The 18,997-nt window shown below is 43.3% G+C and overlaps 1 protein-coding gene across 2 annotated transcripts in view; it reads left to right on the plus strand.

The window, feature by feature from the left end:
• The first annotated feature begins 6,691 nt into the window (after positions 1 to 6,691).
• The window catches only part of NAALAD2 (N-acetylated alpha-linked acidic dipeptidase 2), a 48,824-nt gene continuing 36,518 nt past the window's right edge, over positions 6,692 to 18,997 (plus strand). Inside the window, exons 1-3 of one of the 2 annotated variants that reach the window (XM_055416185.2) lie at positions 6,692 to 6,822; positions 7,888 to 7,999; positions 17,546 to 17,732. In XM_055416185.2, coding sequence (XP_055272160.1) covers positions 6,741 to 6,822; positions 7,888 to 7,999; positions 17,546 to 17,732 — 381 coding nt within the window. In that variant the 5' untranslated portion in view covers positions 6,692 to 6,740. The remainder of the gene's footprint in view (positions 6,823 to 7,887; positions 8,000 to 17,545; positions 17,733 to 18,997) is intronic. The other variant, XM_055416186.2, reaches the window with a different exon arrangement.

Genomic DNA, 18,997 nt, shown 5'->3' on the forward strand with positions numbered 1-18,997 from the left:
TATCTGGATGACCAGATCATCATATCACCCTGTGACATCATCAGATGTGCTCGATAGAGGACAGAAATGGTATGGACCTAACAGAAGCAAAAGATGTAAAGAAGAGGTGGCAAGAACACACAGAAGAACTGTACAAAAAAGATCTTCACGACCCAGATAATCACAATGGTGTGATCACTCACCTAGAGCCAGACATCCTGGAATGTGAAGTCAAGTGGGCCTTAAGAAGCATCACTATGAACAAAGCTAGTGGAAGTGATGAAATTCCAGAGAGCTATTTCAAATCCTAAAAGATGATGCTGTGAAAGTGCTGCACTCAGTATGCCAGCAGATTTAGAAAACTCAGCAGTGGACACAGGACTGGAAAAGATCAGTTTTCATTCCAATCCCAAAGAAAGGAAATGCCAAAGAATGCTCAAACTACCACACAATTGCACTCATTTCACACGCTAGTAAAGTAATGCTCAAAATTCTCCAAGCCAGGCTTCAACAATACATGAACCGTGAACTTCCAGATGTTGAAGTTGGATTTAGAAAAGACAGAGGAACCAGAGATCAAATTGCCAACATCTGCTGGATCATCAAAAAAGCAAGAGAGTTCCAGAAAAACATCTACTTCTGTGCTTTATTCACTATGCCAAAAGCTTTGACTGTGTGGATCTCAACAAACTGTGGAAAATTCTGAAAGAGATGGAAATACCAGACCACCTGACCTGCCTCTTGAGAAATCTGTATGCAGGTCAGGAAGCAACAGTTAGAACTGGACAAGGAACAAACTGGTTCCAAATAAGAAAAGGAGTACGTCAAGGCTGTATATTGTCACCCTGCTTATTTAACTCGTATGAAGAGTACATCATGAGAAATGCTGGGCTGGATGAAACACAAGTTGGAATCAAGATTGCTGGGATAATATTAATAACCTCAGATAATATTAATAACCTCAGATGATACCACCCTTATGGCAGAAAGTGAAGAAGAACTAAAGAGCCTCTTGATAAAAGTGAAAGAGGAGAATGAAAAAGTTGGCTTAAAGCTCAACATTCAGAAAACTAAGATCATGGCATCCGGTCCCATTACTTCATGGCCAATAGATGGAGAAACAGTGGAAACAGTGACAGACTTTATTTTTTGAAGCTCCAAAATCACTGCAGATGGTGCTTGCCGCCATGAAATTAAAAGATGCTTACTCCTTGGAAGGAAAGTTATGACCAACCTAGACAGCATATTAAAAAGCAGAGACATTACTTTGCCAACAAAAGTTTGTCTAGTTAAGGCTATGGTTTTTCCAGTAGTCATGTATGGATGTGAGATTTGGACTATAAAGAAAGCTGGACGCTGAAGATATGATGCTTTTGAACTGTGGTGTTGGAGAATACTCTTGATAGTCCCTTGGACTGCAAGGAGATCCAACCAGTCCATCCTAAAGGAGATCAGTCCTGAATATTAATTGGAAGGACTGATGCTGAAGCTGAAGCTCCAGTACTTGAGCCACTGGAGAAATGATGAGAAGAACTGACTCACTGGAAAAGACCCTGATGCTGGGGAAGATTGCAAGTGGGAGGAAAAGGAGACAACAGAGGGTGAGATGGTTGGATGGCATCACTGACTCAGTGGATATGAGTTTGAGTAAACTTTGGAAGTTGGGGATGGACAGGGAGGCCTGGTGTGCTGCAGTCCATGGGGTTGCAAAGAGTTGGAAATGACTGACTGAACTGAACTGATATTTTTACAGTGAGCATCTAGGTGATCCCTCTTTTATGAAAGATAAAGCAACATCTTTGGATGAAACATATAATTTGATGCTAAACATTATTTGTTTTCTATAGAACCCTAATTATTGGCGTGTTTCTTAAGAAATTTACATATTGTGCTTTATTAATACACAGGTTACATTTTTTCAAGCCTTGCTGTGACCCATTTGATGGGATGTGGAGTTTGAAGTTACAAGATTACCTCTTCTAGGATGGTTGAAGAGGAGGAAAAAGATGATATAGGAACAATTTCCAGGTGGCTCAAGTGGTAAAGAATCCACCTACCAAAGTAAGAGACACAGGCAAGAGACATAGGTTCAATCCCTGGGTTGAGAAGATACCCTTAAGGAGGAAATGGCGACCCACTCCAGTATTCTCGCCTGGGAAATCTCATGGACAGAGGAGCCCGGCAGGCCACAGTCCATGGGGTTACAAAGAACTGGGCATGACTGAGCATACAGGAGTAATTAAACTTTATGAATGAAAAAGATACTGAGTTCTGCCTTGTTAGAGTCCCTGAATACTGAGCAGAACAAATTTGATAATAGTTTTACTATATAGTTTTACTGAGAGATTGATTTTTCAACACTTAAAAGTTTCCTATACATTTTTTCTCCATTTTTTAGCTGCAGGAAAGACCAAAAGAGGTTAGCATACATCAGCAGTGTTGCTGTTTTAAGTGTGCTTTGTAAGAGGCAAATACCATCTAAGGTGCTAATAATTAGAAACGGTGATAGCAGCATTCTTTTATATGCTTAATTAAGAAGATGGAATAATGAATCTTTATATTTTAGAAAAGGCCAAAGCCCTGCTCTACTAGCTAACTGGACTTTACACAATGAATTGCCAAGACAAAGAATGCAGATGCCACCACTTAAGGCATCGACAACTTGCATATTTAAGGTAACACTGTTCCTTCTTAGAACTTTTCATGTTTAATTCTGTATTCAGTATTTGCCTTCTCATTGTTGTAGGCTTTCTAAAGGCAAGGACCATATATTCAGAATTTTCACAATATCTGAATTGCTGTAGTCTCATCGAATGAGTGAATGATTTTAATTTGGGAAGATTAACTAACTTGGGAAACTGTTAATACACTGATCTCTTCTATTAGTCAACATTTAATTAGCTATAAAAATTGAGATATGAGTAGGAAAAAAACAATTTTCACAAATAACCTAGTAATATTTTTTCTTAAATATGAGAAAACCAAACAAAATTTAATAACACGTATATATGGGAGAGGGCTTCCCAGGGGGCTCAGCGGTAAACAATCTGCCTGCCAATGCAGGAGATGCAGGAGACAAATGACATGTTTGATCCCTGGGTTGCAAAGATCCCCTGGAGGAGGAAATGCAACTCACTCCAGTATTCTTGCCTGGAGAATCCCATGGACAGAGGAGCCTGGTGGTCTAGTCCATGGGGTTGCAAAGAGTCAGACACACCCAAGTGACCTAGCTCACATGCATAGATAGGAGAGACCCAGAGGAACTGAGTAACTCCCCCAAATGGTCAAAACCCTCACCTTAAATACCATCCTTAGCTAAAGCCATTGGGGGCAGTGGTTTAGGGGCCTCAGTTGGGGAGGGGGGAAGGCAACTCATATGGAGATAGAAAGCAAAAGATTAGTAAGAAAAAAGTAGGGCAGAGACAACGGGATTACAGAGAGGAATTTTAACAGCCTCTCCCTCTCTGTCTACCATAGCAACAAGTTCATCCTACCATTATCTATGGTGATAGCTGCATTCCTGGGTCAGCTCCTCTGTTTAAATTCTTTTAGGCAGTTAGGGGGAAGATCAAAGCTTATTCCTGAGCCTTTGGGGCCTTAATTTTCAGCTGGAAATAGTGTACAGGCCAAAGGTGGCAAATTTTGCTCTCCTACAGTCCTACCTTCGAAATTTTTTTTTAAAGACATTTCATAGTCCAGAAGTCGAAAGATTGCTTTATCTCACCAAGTCAGTTTCTTAGTTTTGACAATAAAGTCATGTCGGTTACTCATTTCAGGAAGCATTGATGCAAGCAGGCTCTTAAAGGATACAAGCAATCAAGTATTTAATAAGATACATTTCTATGGAGACAAAAGTAAAAGAAGGTTTAGTGATTGGTGGGAGGTGGTTTAGTCACTCAGTCTTGCTCAACTCTCACGACCCCATGGACTGTAGCCCGCCAGATTCCTCTGCCCATAGGATTCTCCAGGCAAAAATACTGGAGTGGGTTGCCATTTTCTTCTCCAGGGTATCTTCCCGACCCAGGGATCAAACCCGGGTCTCCTGCTTTGCAGGCAGATTCTTTACTGACTGAACTGTGAGGGAATGATTGGAGCAAATTATAAACTCAATATTTGAGTCCTGAGAGTTTCTACTTGAGAAGATTTGGACAGGGAAGCTTGGCATGCTGCAGTCCATACGGTCGCAAAGAGCTGGACACAGCAAAGTGACTGAACAACAACGAAAGCCAGGAGAACAGGCAGCTCATGCTCAAAAGCACCAAATTCCCCATGTATCTGGGGAAGAAGTTTGGCTGGGTAACATATGGGGTGAGGGCTACAGGCGTGTGGCTTTGTGCTGATCGGTTGGTGGTGAGGTAACAGGGTGGGCTGCAGAAATCTGGCCCTCGGCCTGAAGTTGCCATCCTCCACCTGGGTCGGGGCCTTCAGGTCTCAGAAGAATGTAAAGGTATTGCTATGTATATAACATAGGTTCCAGAGGAACCTGCCCCAAGGCGGCACTGTTGTTTCTAGACTGTCCTTCCCTATTTCTGTATTCCCTCCCTTCCTTAGATTGCTGTTGTTCAGTCCTTGAGTTTCAGACTCTTTTCAACCCCCTGGACTGCAGCATACCAGGTTTCCCTGTTCTCCATTATCTCCTGGAGCTTGCTTAAACTCATGTCCATCAAGTCAGTGATGCCATCCAACCATCTCATCCCCTGTTGTCCCCTTCTCCTCCTGCCCTCAATCTTTCCCAGCATCAGGGTCTTTTCCAATGAGTCTGGTCTTCGCATCAGATGGCCAAAGTATTGGAGCCAACTGTTTGAACCTGCCCTTTGGAACTCAGGGAAGGTCACAGAGGTTGAATGAAGCCAACTTCCTACGAATAAGAATTGGGGGCCACAGAAAGGATTTGTACCCCGAAGTCCCACAGCATCCTGCTCTGTTTCATAACAGGAGATATACTATCCTTTTGATGTTCTACTCAGTGGGCACCTTTGCTCTGGCAGCAAAATTGCTTTGGATAGGAGGAATCCAGTCATGGATTGCTAAAGATTGCCTCCAGAATAAAAAAGGGTGGATTCAGGCATCCTGATTATAAGAAAGGCTGCTTTGCAAACCTTGATATCACTTTTAAAGAGACATAGGGTAAACAGGACTGGAGGGAGAAGTTAGGGAGGATGACAAGAAACTATCATCAGTTAGGGAGCAAGGCACTTTCAGTGGTTAATCTTATTAATTTGAACCCATAACATTCATGTCAACCCACTCTGCTATTCTTGCCTGGGAAATCCCTTGGGCGGAGGAGCCTGGCAGGCTGCAGTCCATGGGGTTGCGAAAGAGCGGGACAGGATTTAGCAACTAAACAGCAACATTCTAGTAAAATGGGGAAACCCCCAGATGCAGAAGAAAATGACAGTTACAAACATTTGGAGACTTGTGCTGGTAAAAGAAAAGAAAAGAAAATCCCACCAGTTTCCATGTTGTATATGGTTAAGAAACTGATGTGTTAAAATTACTTGAAAATTGCTAGTTTGTGCAGAATGTGAATATCAACCAAGGCATCAATATGGATAAACGTGAAAGTCTCTCAGTCATGACCGACTCCTTCAGCACCCATGGACTGTAGTCCACGGAATTCTCCAGGCCAGAATACTGGAGTGGGTAGCCTTTTCCTGCTCCAGGGGATCTTCCCAACCCAGGGATCGAACCCAGGCCTCCTATATTACAGGTAGATTCTTTACCAGTTGAACCACAAGGGAAGCCCCAAAAGGCGTTCTGCATGAAAGCTTATAGGAGTGTGCCTAGTTGTGTCTGACTCTTTGTGACTCTTTGGACTGTAGCCTGCCAGGATCCTCTGTCCATGGGATTTTTCAGGCAAGTATACTGGAGTGGGTTGCAATTCCCTTCTCCAGGGAGCTTCCTGACCCAGGGACTGAACCTGTATATCCTGTGTCTCCAACATTGCAGGCAGATCCTTTACCCACTGAGCCATCGGGAAGATAACAGATAGATGTTACCAAAATAGAAAATAGGAATCCCAAACAAAGCGCATCATAGTCAATTAGCCTATCAGGAAAAAAATAGTAGGACTTTTGTGTTTAAATGTATCTCATCCTTTAGATTAAAATTAAAAAATGTTTATTTTTCTGAATGTGTCACCATATACATGTTAGTACAGTGGTGCCTGTATACAATATTCGAATGAATAAACATAAAATATAAGCATTAAAAAAAGAGAGAGAAACTGATGCGTTATCAGGGAGCAGGCAGAACCAGAGATGCTTCCCGAGCATGAGCAGTTAGAAATTAGATTGCGGCAGGGGATAATCAACAAGAAAGACAGAGCTGTGGTTAAATATATTTGACTGCCGAAATTCGTCAGTTCCTGGAAAAAGGTGAGTGAGTTTCTTTAGGGACATTTTCAGGGGCCTTCCGGCGAACGCAGACTTTGTCCGGGGTGGATAGAGTGAACAGAGCCTGCCACCAAGAAGGATGTCTCCTCCCCACGCAGGGTCGCCTCTGCCCCGTCGAGGCCCCCGAGCGACCGCCGGGACCGGGAGCTGGGGGCCGGCGTCCCTCCGCCTTCGGAGCCGCGAGGAGACCGGCGGGTCCACGAGGACCGGCCGCGGGGACCGCGCTGGGCCGCCGCCTGGGGGGCCCGCGAGCGCCCGGCCGCGCGCCCCCGGCTCTCCCGCGCCCCCGCGGCGCGCTCTCGGCTCGCCCGCGCCCCCGCGGCGCGCCCCCGCGGCCGGCGCCTCCCGCTGCGACCAGAGGAAGCCATGGCCCCGTCCGCGCGCCGGCCGTACCTGTGGATATGCCTGGCTGCTGCGCTGGCGTCCTTCCTGGCTGGATTTACGGTGGGTAAGTGTGCCGACCCCTGCCCCGGGCGCCAGGAGCCCTCCACTCTGCGGCCTGCGTGGAGAGAAGCCCTACAGCCGGCGGGGACGGCCGCGGTGCCCGACTGCAAGCCGAACGCCGTGCATTCCGGCATGCCGAGCTCGCGGCTTCCCTGGTGGCTCGGCTGGTAAAGAATCCGCCTGCAATGCAGGAAACCCCATTCGATTCCTGGGTCGGGAAGATCCGCTGGAGAGGGGATAAGCTACCCACTCCAGTATTCTTGGGCTTCCCTGGTGGCTCAGCTGGTAAAGAATCCGCCTGCAATGCAGGAGACCCCAGTTCCATCCCTGGGTTGGGAAGATCTATTGGGGAAGGGATAGGCTACCCACGCCAGTATTCTGGGCTTCTCTGTTGGCTCAGACGGTAAGGAATCCACCTGCAATGCAGGAGACCTGGGTTCGACCCCTGGGTTGGGAAGATCCTCTGGGGAAGGGAACAGCTACCCATTCCAGGATTCTGGCCTGGAGAACTCCATGCGACAGTCTATGGGGTCGCAAAGAGTCAGACACGACTGAGCGCCTTTCACTCACTCAGGGTACTGTTAAGAGCCGTTGTAAAGAAAATTTAGAGTTGCCATTATTCGCAGGGGTCAAAGAGATTATTTCGTTTCCAAGAGTCGAAACTTGCAACTGCCCTTCTGTGATCATTTATTGCAAAAATCTCTGGGGAATCCTCCCCGTGTGTCAGCCGCTGCGCTGTGAAGCACACCTCCGTGGGAGAACAAGAAAGATAGGAGGCCCGTGCTCTAATACATAAAACGAGGGAAATGACAAGATTCTCTCTCATCTAAAACTCCTTTAACCAACTCATAATTACACAGCAGAATTTGAAGGTTTTCTGCATTTAGTTTGAATTTCTCGTAACGCTCCCGGTGATCTGTTTCTCTGCTGAGGGCTCTTTGTGTTGTTGCTGTTGCTTTTTGACTTTTGGGGTGGGGAGACTTTTAGTTTTTATAAAAGTCAAAAGCATTTTTTGTGTATGTAATATGTATATGTCTATGTATCTGCCCCCCATCCCAACCCCCCACAGGTTGGCTTAGTAAGCCCCTCAAAGATACAGCCACTTCAGCAGACAGTCACCAGAATCTAAGGTGGAAACTGATATCTGAGATGAAAGCTGATAATATAAAATCATTTCTTCGGTAAGTTTGTTTTGAATAATTGATCTTAAAAATAAGAATTTTGAAACAATGCAGAGTGAAAACAGTTTGAAAACTGATTATATTCATGTAGGTAACCTTCTTTGTGTGAAATGATATAATATCATATTAATTCCTGGTAGTTTAAATGTCCCTTTATACCACTCTTAGAGTAAAATCTATTTGAATGTTGCAGAAGTCTTTCTTCCCTAACTTCATGTGCCAAAAATATCTTTGGTTTCTTTACTAAGAGATGTTCCAACTTCATGTACTTTGGACGGCAGCTGAATGTTACTCTCTGTTCCCCAGGCCTGAGTCTAATCAGGGAATTTATTTAAATGTCACATTCTAAGACTCAGATGGTGGTAAACTTTGATTTAGAGAGAAAGAGATTAAAGTTTCAGATTCTGTTCACCACAAATTAAACCTTTGTCCCACCTACAAACTCAAGGAACATAAAGAGGACAGAATGAAAGCAAAAGGAACAGTGCAAACCCCCCAGTGTCTTAGCAAGAGAAAGAATGACATTCAGGGGAGTGATTATGAAGTTCTTGAAGACAGCTATTGTGACATTTATTTCACTAAAAAGAAAGAAAAAAAAACCAGTTTTATTGAGGTATAAGAAAATTAGAGATACCAAGGGAACATTTCATGCAAAGATGGGCTCGATAAAAGACAGAAATGGTATGGACCTAACAGAAGCAGAAGATATTAAGAAAAAATAGCAAGAATACACAGAAGAACTGTATAAAAAAGATCTTCATGGCCCAGATAATCACGATGGTGTGATCACTCACCTGGACCCAGACATCCTGGAATGTGAAGTCAAGTGGGCCTTACAAACAAAGCTAGTGGAGGTGATGGAATTCCAGTTGAGCTATTTCAAATCCTGAAAGATGATGCTGTGAAAGTGTTGCACTCAATATACCAGCAAATTTGGAAAACAAGGCAGTAGCCATGGGACTGGAAAATGTCAGTTTTCATTCCAATCCCAAAGAAAGGCAATGATAAAGAATGTTCAAACTGCTGCACAAATACACTCATCTCACACGCTAGTAAAGTAATGTTCAAAATTCTCCAAGCCAGGCTTCAGTAATACATGAACCGTGAACTTCCAGATGTTCAAGCTAGCTTTAGAAAAGGCAGAAGAACCAGAGATCAAATTGCCAACATCCGCTGCATCAACCAAAAAGCAAGAGAGTTCCAGAAAAAGATCTATTTCTGCTTTATTGACTATGCCAAAGCCTTTGACTGTGTGGATCACAATAAACTGTGGAGAATTCTGAAAGAGATGGGAATACCGTACCACCTGACCTGCCTCTGAGAAATCTGTATACAGGTCAGGAAGCAACAGTTAGAACTAGACATGGAACAACAGAATGATTCCTAATAGGAAAAGGAGTACGTCAAGGCTGTATATTGTCACTCTGCTTATTTAACTTATATGCAGAGTACATCATGAGAAACACTGGGCTGGATGAAGCACAAACTGGAATCAAGATTGCTGGGAGAAATATCAAACCTCAGATATGCAGATGACACCACGCTTATGGCAGAAAGTGAAGAACTAAAGAGCCTCTTGATGAAAGTGAAAGAGGAGAGTAAAAAAGTTCGCTTAAAGCTCAACATGCAGAAAACTAAGATCATAGCATCAGGTCCCATCACTTCATGGCAAATAGATGGGGAAACAGTGGAAACATTGGCTGACTTTATTTTTGGGGGTCTCCAAAATCACTGCAGGTGGTGACTGCAGCCATGAAATTAAAAGACGCTTACTCCTTGGAAGGAAAGTTATGACCAACCTAGACAGCATATTAAAAAGCAGAGACATTACTTTGCCAACAAAGGTCCATCTAGTCAAGGCTATGATTTTTCCAGTAGTCATGTTTGGATGTGAGAGTTGGACTATAAAGAAAGCTGAGCACCGAAGAATTGATGCTTTTGAACTGCAGTTTTGGAGAAGACTCTTGAGAGTCCCTTGGACTGCAAGAAGATCCAGTCAGTCCATCCTAAAGGAAATCAATCCTGAATATTCATTGGAAGGGCTGATGCTGAAGCTGAAACTCCCAATACTTTGGCCACCTGATGCGAAGAGATAACTCATTGGAAAAGATCCTGATGCTGGGAAAGATTGAGCGCAGGTGGAGAAGGGGACAAGAGAGGATGAGATGGTTGGATGGCATCGCCGACTCAATGAACATGAATTTGAGTAAACTCCGGGAGTTGGTGATGGACCAGGATGCCTGGCATGCAGCAGTCCATGGGGTCACAAAGAGTTGGACACGACTGAGTGACTGAACTGAACTGAGCTGAATTTTCATAGAATATACTGCATCCATATAAAGCTTACAATTTGAGAGTATTGACATATGCATAATATACTCAGCCAACCTCCTTCTCAGTCAAGAGACAGAAAAATTATATCAAGGATTTGCAGTTTATTCTTCCTTCACTCTCTTACTATGGAATTCCTTTTTATTTTCTAATATTTTATATAAATAGAATCATACAGTATGTGCTCTTTTGTGTCTTTCACTCAACATAATGATTGATTTTGGAATTCAGCCAGGTTGTTGATTGTATTTGTGGAGTACATTGCTTTTTATTGCTGAGTATTATTCTGTTGTATGGAACAGTTCAGTTCAGTCACTCAGTCGTGTCCCATTCTTTGCGACCCCATGGACTGCTGAACGCCAGGCCTCCCTGTCCATCACCAACTCCCGGAGCTTATTCAAACTCATGTCCGTCGACTTGGAGATGCCATCCAACCATCTTATCCTCTGTCATCCCCTTCTCCTCCTGCCTTCAGTCTTACCCAGCTTCAGGGTCTTTTCTAATGAGTTAGTTCTTCTCATCAGGTGGCCAAAGTATTGGAGTTTCAGCATCAACCCTTCCAATGAATAGATTGTATGGATAGACCCCAATATGTAGTTGATGGATATTGGGTCGTTTCTGGTTTTTGATCATGGTGAACAAAGTTTGAATGAACATATGTTTACGTATGTTTTAATTTCTCATGGAATGGCTATGCTTGGTGATAAGCATATGTTTAACTTTTTAAGAAAATGACAGAGATTTCAAAAGTGGTGTACCATTTTATATTCCTGCCTTAGTAATATTGGTTGTTCATTTTAACCATTTTAGTAGATGTGTATTAGTATCGGGCTTCCCAGGTGGCATTAGTGGTAAAGAACCTGCCTGAATGTGTGTGAGACATGAGAGATATAGGTTCTATCCCTGGATCTGGAAGATTCCTGGAGGAGGGCATAGCATCCCACTCCAGAATTTTTGCCTGGGAAATCCCGTGGACAAAGGAGCCTGGCAGGCTACAGTCCATGGGGTCACCGAGTCGGATGTGACTGAAGCAACTTGGCACGCACACGTGTAGCAGTATCTTATTGTGGTTTTAATTTATATTTTCTTGATGGTTGGTGATATTAAGTATCTTCTTATATGCTTATTGGATATGTGAATATCTTTTATATGGTCCCTGTTCAATGTTTTTTTTTATTTAAAAATTATTTTGTTTTGTTATTGAGTGTAAAAGTTCTTTATACATTCTTTTGTCAGACGTGAATATTTTCTTCTGTTCTATGTTTGGCCTTTTTTCTTAGTGGAGTTTATATAGGGCAGGGATTTTAAATTTTAATAAAGTCCAGTTGAACAACTTTTGTCTTATGTTCCATACTTTTGTGTTCTATCTGATTTAGCCTATGAGAAGTTGTGAAGATTATTTTTGAAGTTTTATGACTGTAGCTTGCACATTTAGGTCAGTGGTCCACTTCAAGGTAATTTTTATGTGTAGTATGATATGAGTTGATGATTTTCTAAATACAAATATGTAATTATTCCTACAAGATTTGTTTAAAAAACTTTCCTTTCCCTTATGAATAGCTTTGATATCTTTGACTGAAATCACTTGACCATAATGGCCTGTTTTTGGATATTATATTTTCTTCTGTCACCGTGTCACTCAGTCATGTCTGACTCTTTGCAACCCCATGGACTGCAGCACACCACGCTTCCCTGTCCTTCACTATCTCCTGGAGTTTGGTCAGACTTCTGTCCATTGAGTCAATGATGCCATCCAACCATCTTATCCTCTGTCACCCACTTCTCCTCCTGCCTTCAATCTTTTCCAGCATCAGGGTCTTTTCCAATGAGTCGGCTCTTTGCATTAGGTGGCCAGAATACTGGAGCTTCAGAATCAGCATCAGTCCTTCCAGTGGATATTCAGGGTTGAGTTCCTTTAGGATTTCATTTCGGTCTTGCTGTCCAAGGGGCTCTCAAGAGTCTTCTCCAGCACCACAGTCCGAAAGCATCAATTTTTCAGTACTCAGCGTTCTTTATGGTCCAGTTCTTATGTTGGTTCAGTTCAGTTCAGTTCAGTCGCTCAGTCGTGTCCGACTCTCCGCAACCCCATGAATCACAGCACGCCAGGCCTCCCTGTCCATCACCAGCTCCCGGAGTACACTCAAACTCATGTCCACAGAGTCGGTGACGCCATCCAGCCATCTCATTCTCCATCGTCCCCTTCTCCTCCCGCCCCCAACCTTTCCCAGCATCAGAGTCTTTTCCAGTGAGTCAACTCGTCACATGAGGTGGCCAAAGTATTGCAGTTTCAGCTTTAGCATCAGTCCCTCCAATGAACACCCAGGATTGATCTCCTTTAGAATGGACTGGTTGGACCTCCTTGCAGTATAAGGGACTCTCAAGAGTCTTCTCCAACACCACAGTTCAAAAGCATCGATTCTTTGGCGTTGGTACATGACTGCAAAACCACAGCTTGGACTATGTGGACCTTTGTCAGCAAAATATTTTCTTCTGTTTATCTATTAATCTCAGTACCACGTTGTCTTGTTTGGTATAACTTAATCGTAAGTTGAAAATGAGATAGAGTTAATCTTACATATTTTGCATTTTAAAAATTGCTTTGACTATTTTATCTACATTTAAAATTTTAAAATCAACTTCTCAATTCCTACTAAAGAAAAAAATGCTTGCTGGAACTTTGATTAAAATTGCATTGAATATGTGAGCAAATTAGAAAGAGTCTTTTAATCTCTTCATTCATCATAGGGATGTACTGTGTGTGTTAGTTGCTCAGTGGTGTCCAACTCTTTGTGACCTCATGGACTGTGGTCCAGTCCCTGCCACGCTCCTTTGTGCATGAAATTCTCCAGGCAAGAATACTGGAGTGGGTTGCCATTTCCTTCTCCTGGGGAACTTCCCAATCCAGGGATCAAACCCAGGTCTCCTACATTGCAGGTGGATTCTTTACTATCTGAGCAAACAGGAAAGCCCTAGGGATGTACTACAGTTTACTGAGTAGATCCACCTCCCAATGCAGGAGACACAAGAGAAGCGGATTCAGTCCTCTGGATTCAATCCAGAGGTCAGGAAGATCCTCTGGAGGAGGAAATGGCAACCCACTCCAGTATTCTGGCCTGGGAAATTCCATGGTCAGAGGAACCTGGGGGGCTGCAGTCCACTGGCTCGCAAAGAGTTGGACATGACTGAACAAGCACACACACACATGCTTGTGACCCTATTATGCCTGATAAAAGAGGAGAAAAATTTCGTTGAGATCCATTACAAAGTTTTCCTCTGTTAAAAGGAACACAAGGGAGGAAATAACTTCTCCTGAACATTGTAGCATGAATATATGATGTGTGGAGCTGTAGTGCCCGTCTTGGGACCATAAGGAGAAATTCAGTAAAGTTGTTCCCTGCTGCTTTTTTTGTACTTCTTTCATTTCAGTGGGTTGCTGAAAAGGTGGGAGGCAAACCTTAATGATTAGTCCTTCACCTTAAATGAAGGGAATACAGTTACCTTCAGTTCAGTTCAGTTCAGTTCAGTCGCTCAGTTGTGTCTGACTCTTTGTGACCCCATGAACCACAGCACGCCAGGCCTCCCTGTCCATCACCAACTCCCGGAGTTCACTCAAACTCATGTCCACAGAGTCGGTGATGCCATCCAGCCATCTCATTCTCTGTCGTCCCCGTCTCCTCCCACCCCCAATCCCTCCCAGCATCAGACTCTTTTCCAGTGAGTCAACTCGTCGCATGAGGTGGCCAAAGTATTGGAGTTTCAGCTTTAGCATCAGTCCCTCCAATGAACACCCAGGATTGATCTCCTCTAGAATGGACTGGTTGGATCTCCTTGCAGTCCAAGGGACTCTCAAGAGTCTTCTCCAGCACCACAGTTCAAAAGCATCAATGCTTCAGCGATCAGCTTTCTTCACAGTCCAACTCTCACCCCTCCCCAATTGTAATAATATTATTTATTCACTAAAGGAAATAAAACTATAATGAATTATATGAAGTAAAATTTTAAATATCCCCAAGCCCCAGTGGTTTTCTTGTGCATGCAAAAACATCTGTCTACAAACACATTAATACTTTTTAAAAAAATTATTTTATTTTGTTTGATTGCATTGGGTCTCAGTTGTAGCCCACAGACTCTTTTTGCAGCACGGGGGCTTTACTGGTTGTGGTGTGTGGGCTTAGTTGCCCTGGGGTACGTGGGCTCTTAGTTCCCTGCTGCTGCTAAGTTGCCTCAGTCGTGTCTGACTCTGTGCGACCCAATAGATGGCAGCCTACCAGGCTCCCCTGTCCCTGGGATTCTCCAGGCAAGAACACTGGAGTGGCTTGCCATTTCCTTCTCCAATGAATGAAAGGGAAAAGGGTAAGTCGTGTCCGACTCTTAGCGACCCCATGGACTGCAGCCCACCAGGCTCCTCCATCCATGGGATTTTCCAGGCAAGAGTACTGGACTGAGGTGCCATTGCCTTCTCCGCTTAGTTCCCTGACCAGGGATCAAACCGGCATTCCCTGCATTGCAAAGCGGATTCTTTTTTTTTTTCTTGGCTTTCCCTTCATGGGTCTCTCTATTCAAGACCTTTGTTTTGGATTGTCAGCAACTGGCTTGGCCCTTTGAGGCTTCCTATCAGGAATGCTTTAAGTCAAAATGCATGTGTGGGAAGGCGGATTCTTAATCACCGGACCACAAGGGAAGTCCTGATACTTTTCCCCCCCATAAATATTGTATAGTATTAAATATCAGTAACTTGCAGCTTTGATTTAATGCTAAAAGATGTGGAAGGCTTCACAGAAAAGAAAATGATCGAAGGATCGTTCAGTTCAGTCACTCAGTCATGTCCGACTCTTTGCAACCCCATGAATCACAGCATGCCAGGCCTCCCTGTCCATCACCAACTCCCGGAGTTCACTCAAACTCATGTCCATTGAGTTGGTGATGCCATCCAGCCATCTCATTCTCTGTCGTCCCCGTCTCCTCCCACCCCCAATCCCTCCCAGCATCAGTCTTTTCCAGTGAGTCAACTCGTCGCATCAGGTGGCCAAAGTATTGGAGTTTCAGCTTTAGCATCAGTCCTTCCAGTGAACACCCAGGATTGATCTTTAGGATGGAGTGGTTGGATCTCCTTGCAGTCCAAGGGACTCTCAAGAGTCTTCTCCAGCACCACAGTTCAAAAGCATCAATTCTTCGGCGATCAGCTTTCTTCACAGTCCAACTCTCACATCCATACATGACCACGGGAAAAACCATAGCCTTGACTAGACGGACCTTTGTTGGCAAAGTAATGTCTCTGCTTTTTAATATGCTATCTAGGTTGGTCATAACTTTCCTTCCAAGGAGTAAGCGTCTTTTAATTTCATGGCTGCAATCAGCAGTAACTTGCAGCTTTGATTTAATGATAAAAGATGTGGAAGGCTTCACAGAAAAGAAAATGATCGAAGTATCGTAATGAGTGGTTAATAGCTTACAGGCGGGGAAGGTAAATGACTAGGAGTGGTGTACAGGGATATTTACGTAAGTAGGATAATACTTTTGTCTAAGAGAAGATCTTGTGTAAAGGCTAAAAAGGGTGGTGATTTTAGGAAACCAGTTAGCATATTAAATGATAAGAGTGAAGAAGTTTATAAGGTGAGTGGTGAGAAATGAAGCTAGAAAGTAGATCAGATGAAAAAAAGGGTCCAAATGCTATGTTCAATGTGAACTTTATAATGCAGACTATAAGAAGTCGTAGAAGGATTTTAAGCAGTTGATCGGTATGACCAGATGAATGATTTAATTCCTCAATGGATCTTCCCGACCCAGGAATCAAACCCAGGTCTCCTGCATTGCAGGCAGATTCTTTACCGACTGAGCTATGAGGGAAGCCCTACTAAGTTATAAGCAACTTATTTAACTGCTCTCTGTTTCTTCATTTGCAAAATGGGGACAATGGAAGAAGGGTGGTTAGGATTAAATCAGAAAGCCCCTGTAAAATACCTCATCAGGTTACTGGCATATAGTAAGTTTTCAGTAAGTACTGATTTTGCTTTACTCTCTCTTTTTTGGTTTTGCTATGATTGACTAAAACACCAGTGTATAGAAGTATAATTGCCCTACTTACAGAAGGAGGGGGTTTGGGAAACTTTGAAAATATTTACCGCAAGCAAAGGGAGTTTCATTTGAAACTATGTGAAGTTACTTAACGTGCAAATCATTTAGACTCACAACCAAGAGATCATTGCCCAAACTCAGTTCAGTAAATCTGAATTATGTAATTCCTGGATAACAGGCAAGTCCTGAGCATTTGGAAATGTAAGTATAAAGATGCATGGACTTGAACTTCAATGGGATAAATAAACAACTGTATACAGTAGGGTGAAAACAGCGCCAGAAGTGCATGCTAGCACAGCTGCCTGACTGGTGTCTGGCAAACATGAAGATCTTTGAGAATATCTTCACTGCCTGATAAGCAGCAAGACGTTAGCACCGGTGGCGTACGGATGTGCCATCCTTCCAACATGTTTTCTCGTCCCCGAGTCCCTGCTGACCGTGTTCACCACGGGATGTGTTCTTTTCTGAGGAGCACTGTTGGGACCAACCCAACAATGAACTGACCCGAGGGAGCGGTGCCGCAGAAGAATAAGGAAAAAGAAGACTCAGAAAGGAAGTGGGATCAGGGTGCTGATGCCACTCACAGGCAAAAGTGCAGATCCTAATCCTTGAAGGCCTTTTATGGTTGACTTCTCCTTCCTAGTTTGCGCTCTAGAGATACCTGTTCTTTACAGCCTCAGATACCAGACCCTCAGGCCTTTCACGCTGCTGTTTGGCTCTTTGGCTAGTGAGCCCCTTTCTCAGCAACCCCCTTGAGTCTCTGATTACTGGTTTTCCATCAGTCACATCGGTACTTTAGCATCTTGTTTTCAAGATGTCTTTTCATGTTGTACTTTTTACTGCTCCCAGCCCTTCGCCTGGGGGTGATGAGAAAGTCATTCTTATTTTTCAAAGAAGCCCGGTTAAATATAGGACAGGCCTGTGCATAGCATATTCCCTATAAGCACAATGTGAAAACTGCAGTTACACACAAATATTTAAAAACTGGCATACCTAGAAATCCCTAGCTGTTTTTTTTTATATCTTGATTATAGACATGATACTTAATGTCTAAAATATGAGTTATGCGTCTAGAAGTGTTCTTAGGACATTTTCTGAATATAGTCTTTGAATCCCGCTTTAATTTTATTTTCATTTCAGTTCGTTTACAAAGCTACCTCATCTGGCAGGAACGGAACAAAATTTATTGCTTGCCAAGAAAATCCAAAGCCAGTGGAAGAAATTTGGACTGGATTCAGCCGAGTTGGTGCACTATGATGTCCTCCTGTCTTACCCTAATGAGACAAATGCCAGCTACATATCAGTCACGGATGAACATGGAACTGAGGTGACTGATTTGCACCATCGTATTAGTTTCTGGTGTACAGCAAAGCAATTCCATTTTATGTAAATTTTTTTCAGATATTTCCCATTATAGATTACTATAAGTTATTGAATATTGTTCCCTGTGTTACACAGTAAAACTTCCTTGCTTCCCTACTTAATGTATCTGTTAATATCTGTTAACGTATTTGTTAGTGTATCCGTTAATCCTATCGTGCATGCTAAGTTGGTTCAGCCATATCCGACTCTTTTTGACACCATGGATCATACTCTGGCAGGATGCTCTGGCCATGGGATTCTCCAGGCAAGAATACTGGAGTGGGTTGCCATTTCCTCCTTCAGGGGATCTTCCCGACCCAGGGATCAAACCCGAGTCTCTTATGTCTCCTGCCTTAGCAGGCAAGTTCTTCACCACTAGCACCACCTGGGAAGCCCCAGAATACTAGAGTAGGTCGCCATTTCATTCTGAAGGGGATCTTCCCAACCCAGGGATCAAACCTGTGTCTCCTGCCTTCATCTCTAGCATTGGCAGGTAGATTCTTTATCACTTGAGCCACCTGGGAATTGTTAATCCTATACTCCTATTTTATTCCTTTCCCCATTACTTCCCTGGTGGCTCAAATGGTAAAGAATCTGCTTGCAACGTGGGAGACCTGGGTTCAATCCCTGGGTTGGGAAGATTCCCTGGAGGAGAGCGTGGCAACCCACTGCAGTGTTCCTATCTGGAGAATCCCATGGACAGAGGACCTTGGCAGGCTACAGTCCATGGGGTCGCAAAGAGTTGGACACTACTGGCATAGCACATACCTTTCTTCTTTAGTAATCATAAGTTGTTTCCTATGTCTGTAAACCTTTCTCTTTTGTATGTAGATGGATGTGTTATTTTTTAGATTCCAAATAAAAGTGATGTATTTGTGTCTCTAACTTACTTAACTTAGTATGATATTCTCTAGGTCTACCCCTCTTGCTTGCAAATGGCAATATTTAATACTCTTCTATGGCTGAGTAATATTCCATTGTATATGTAAACCAAATCTTATTAAACCAGTTGTCTGTTAATGGGCACTTGGGTTGTTTCCATGTCTTAGCTATTGTAAATAATGTTGTTTCAAATGTTTGGGTGCATGTACCTTTTCAAATTAGAGGTTTTGTCTTTTCTGTATATATGCCCACAAGTGGAATTGCTAGATCATACAGTAGCTCTGTTTTTAGTTTTTCAGGGAGCCTCCATACTGTTCTGTGTAGTGTTTGTCCCAGTTTACACTCCCA

Source organism: Moschus berezovskii, chromosome 25 (genome assembly GCF_049115385.1).
Source record: "Moschus berezovskii isolate FMDL1 chromosome 25, NW_MosBer_1.0, whole genome shotgun sequence".
Taxonomy (NCBI): domain Eukaryota; kingdom Metazoa; phylum Chordata; class Mammalia; order Artiodactyla; family Moschidae; genus Moschus; species Moschus berezovskii.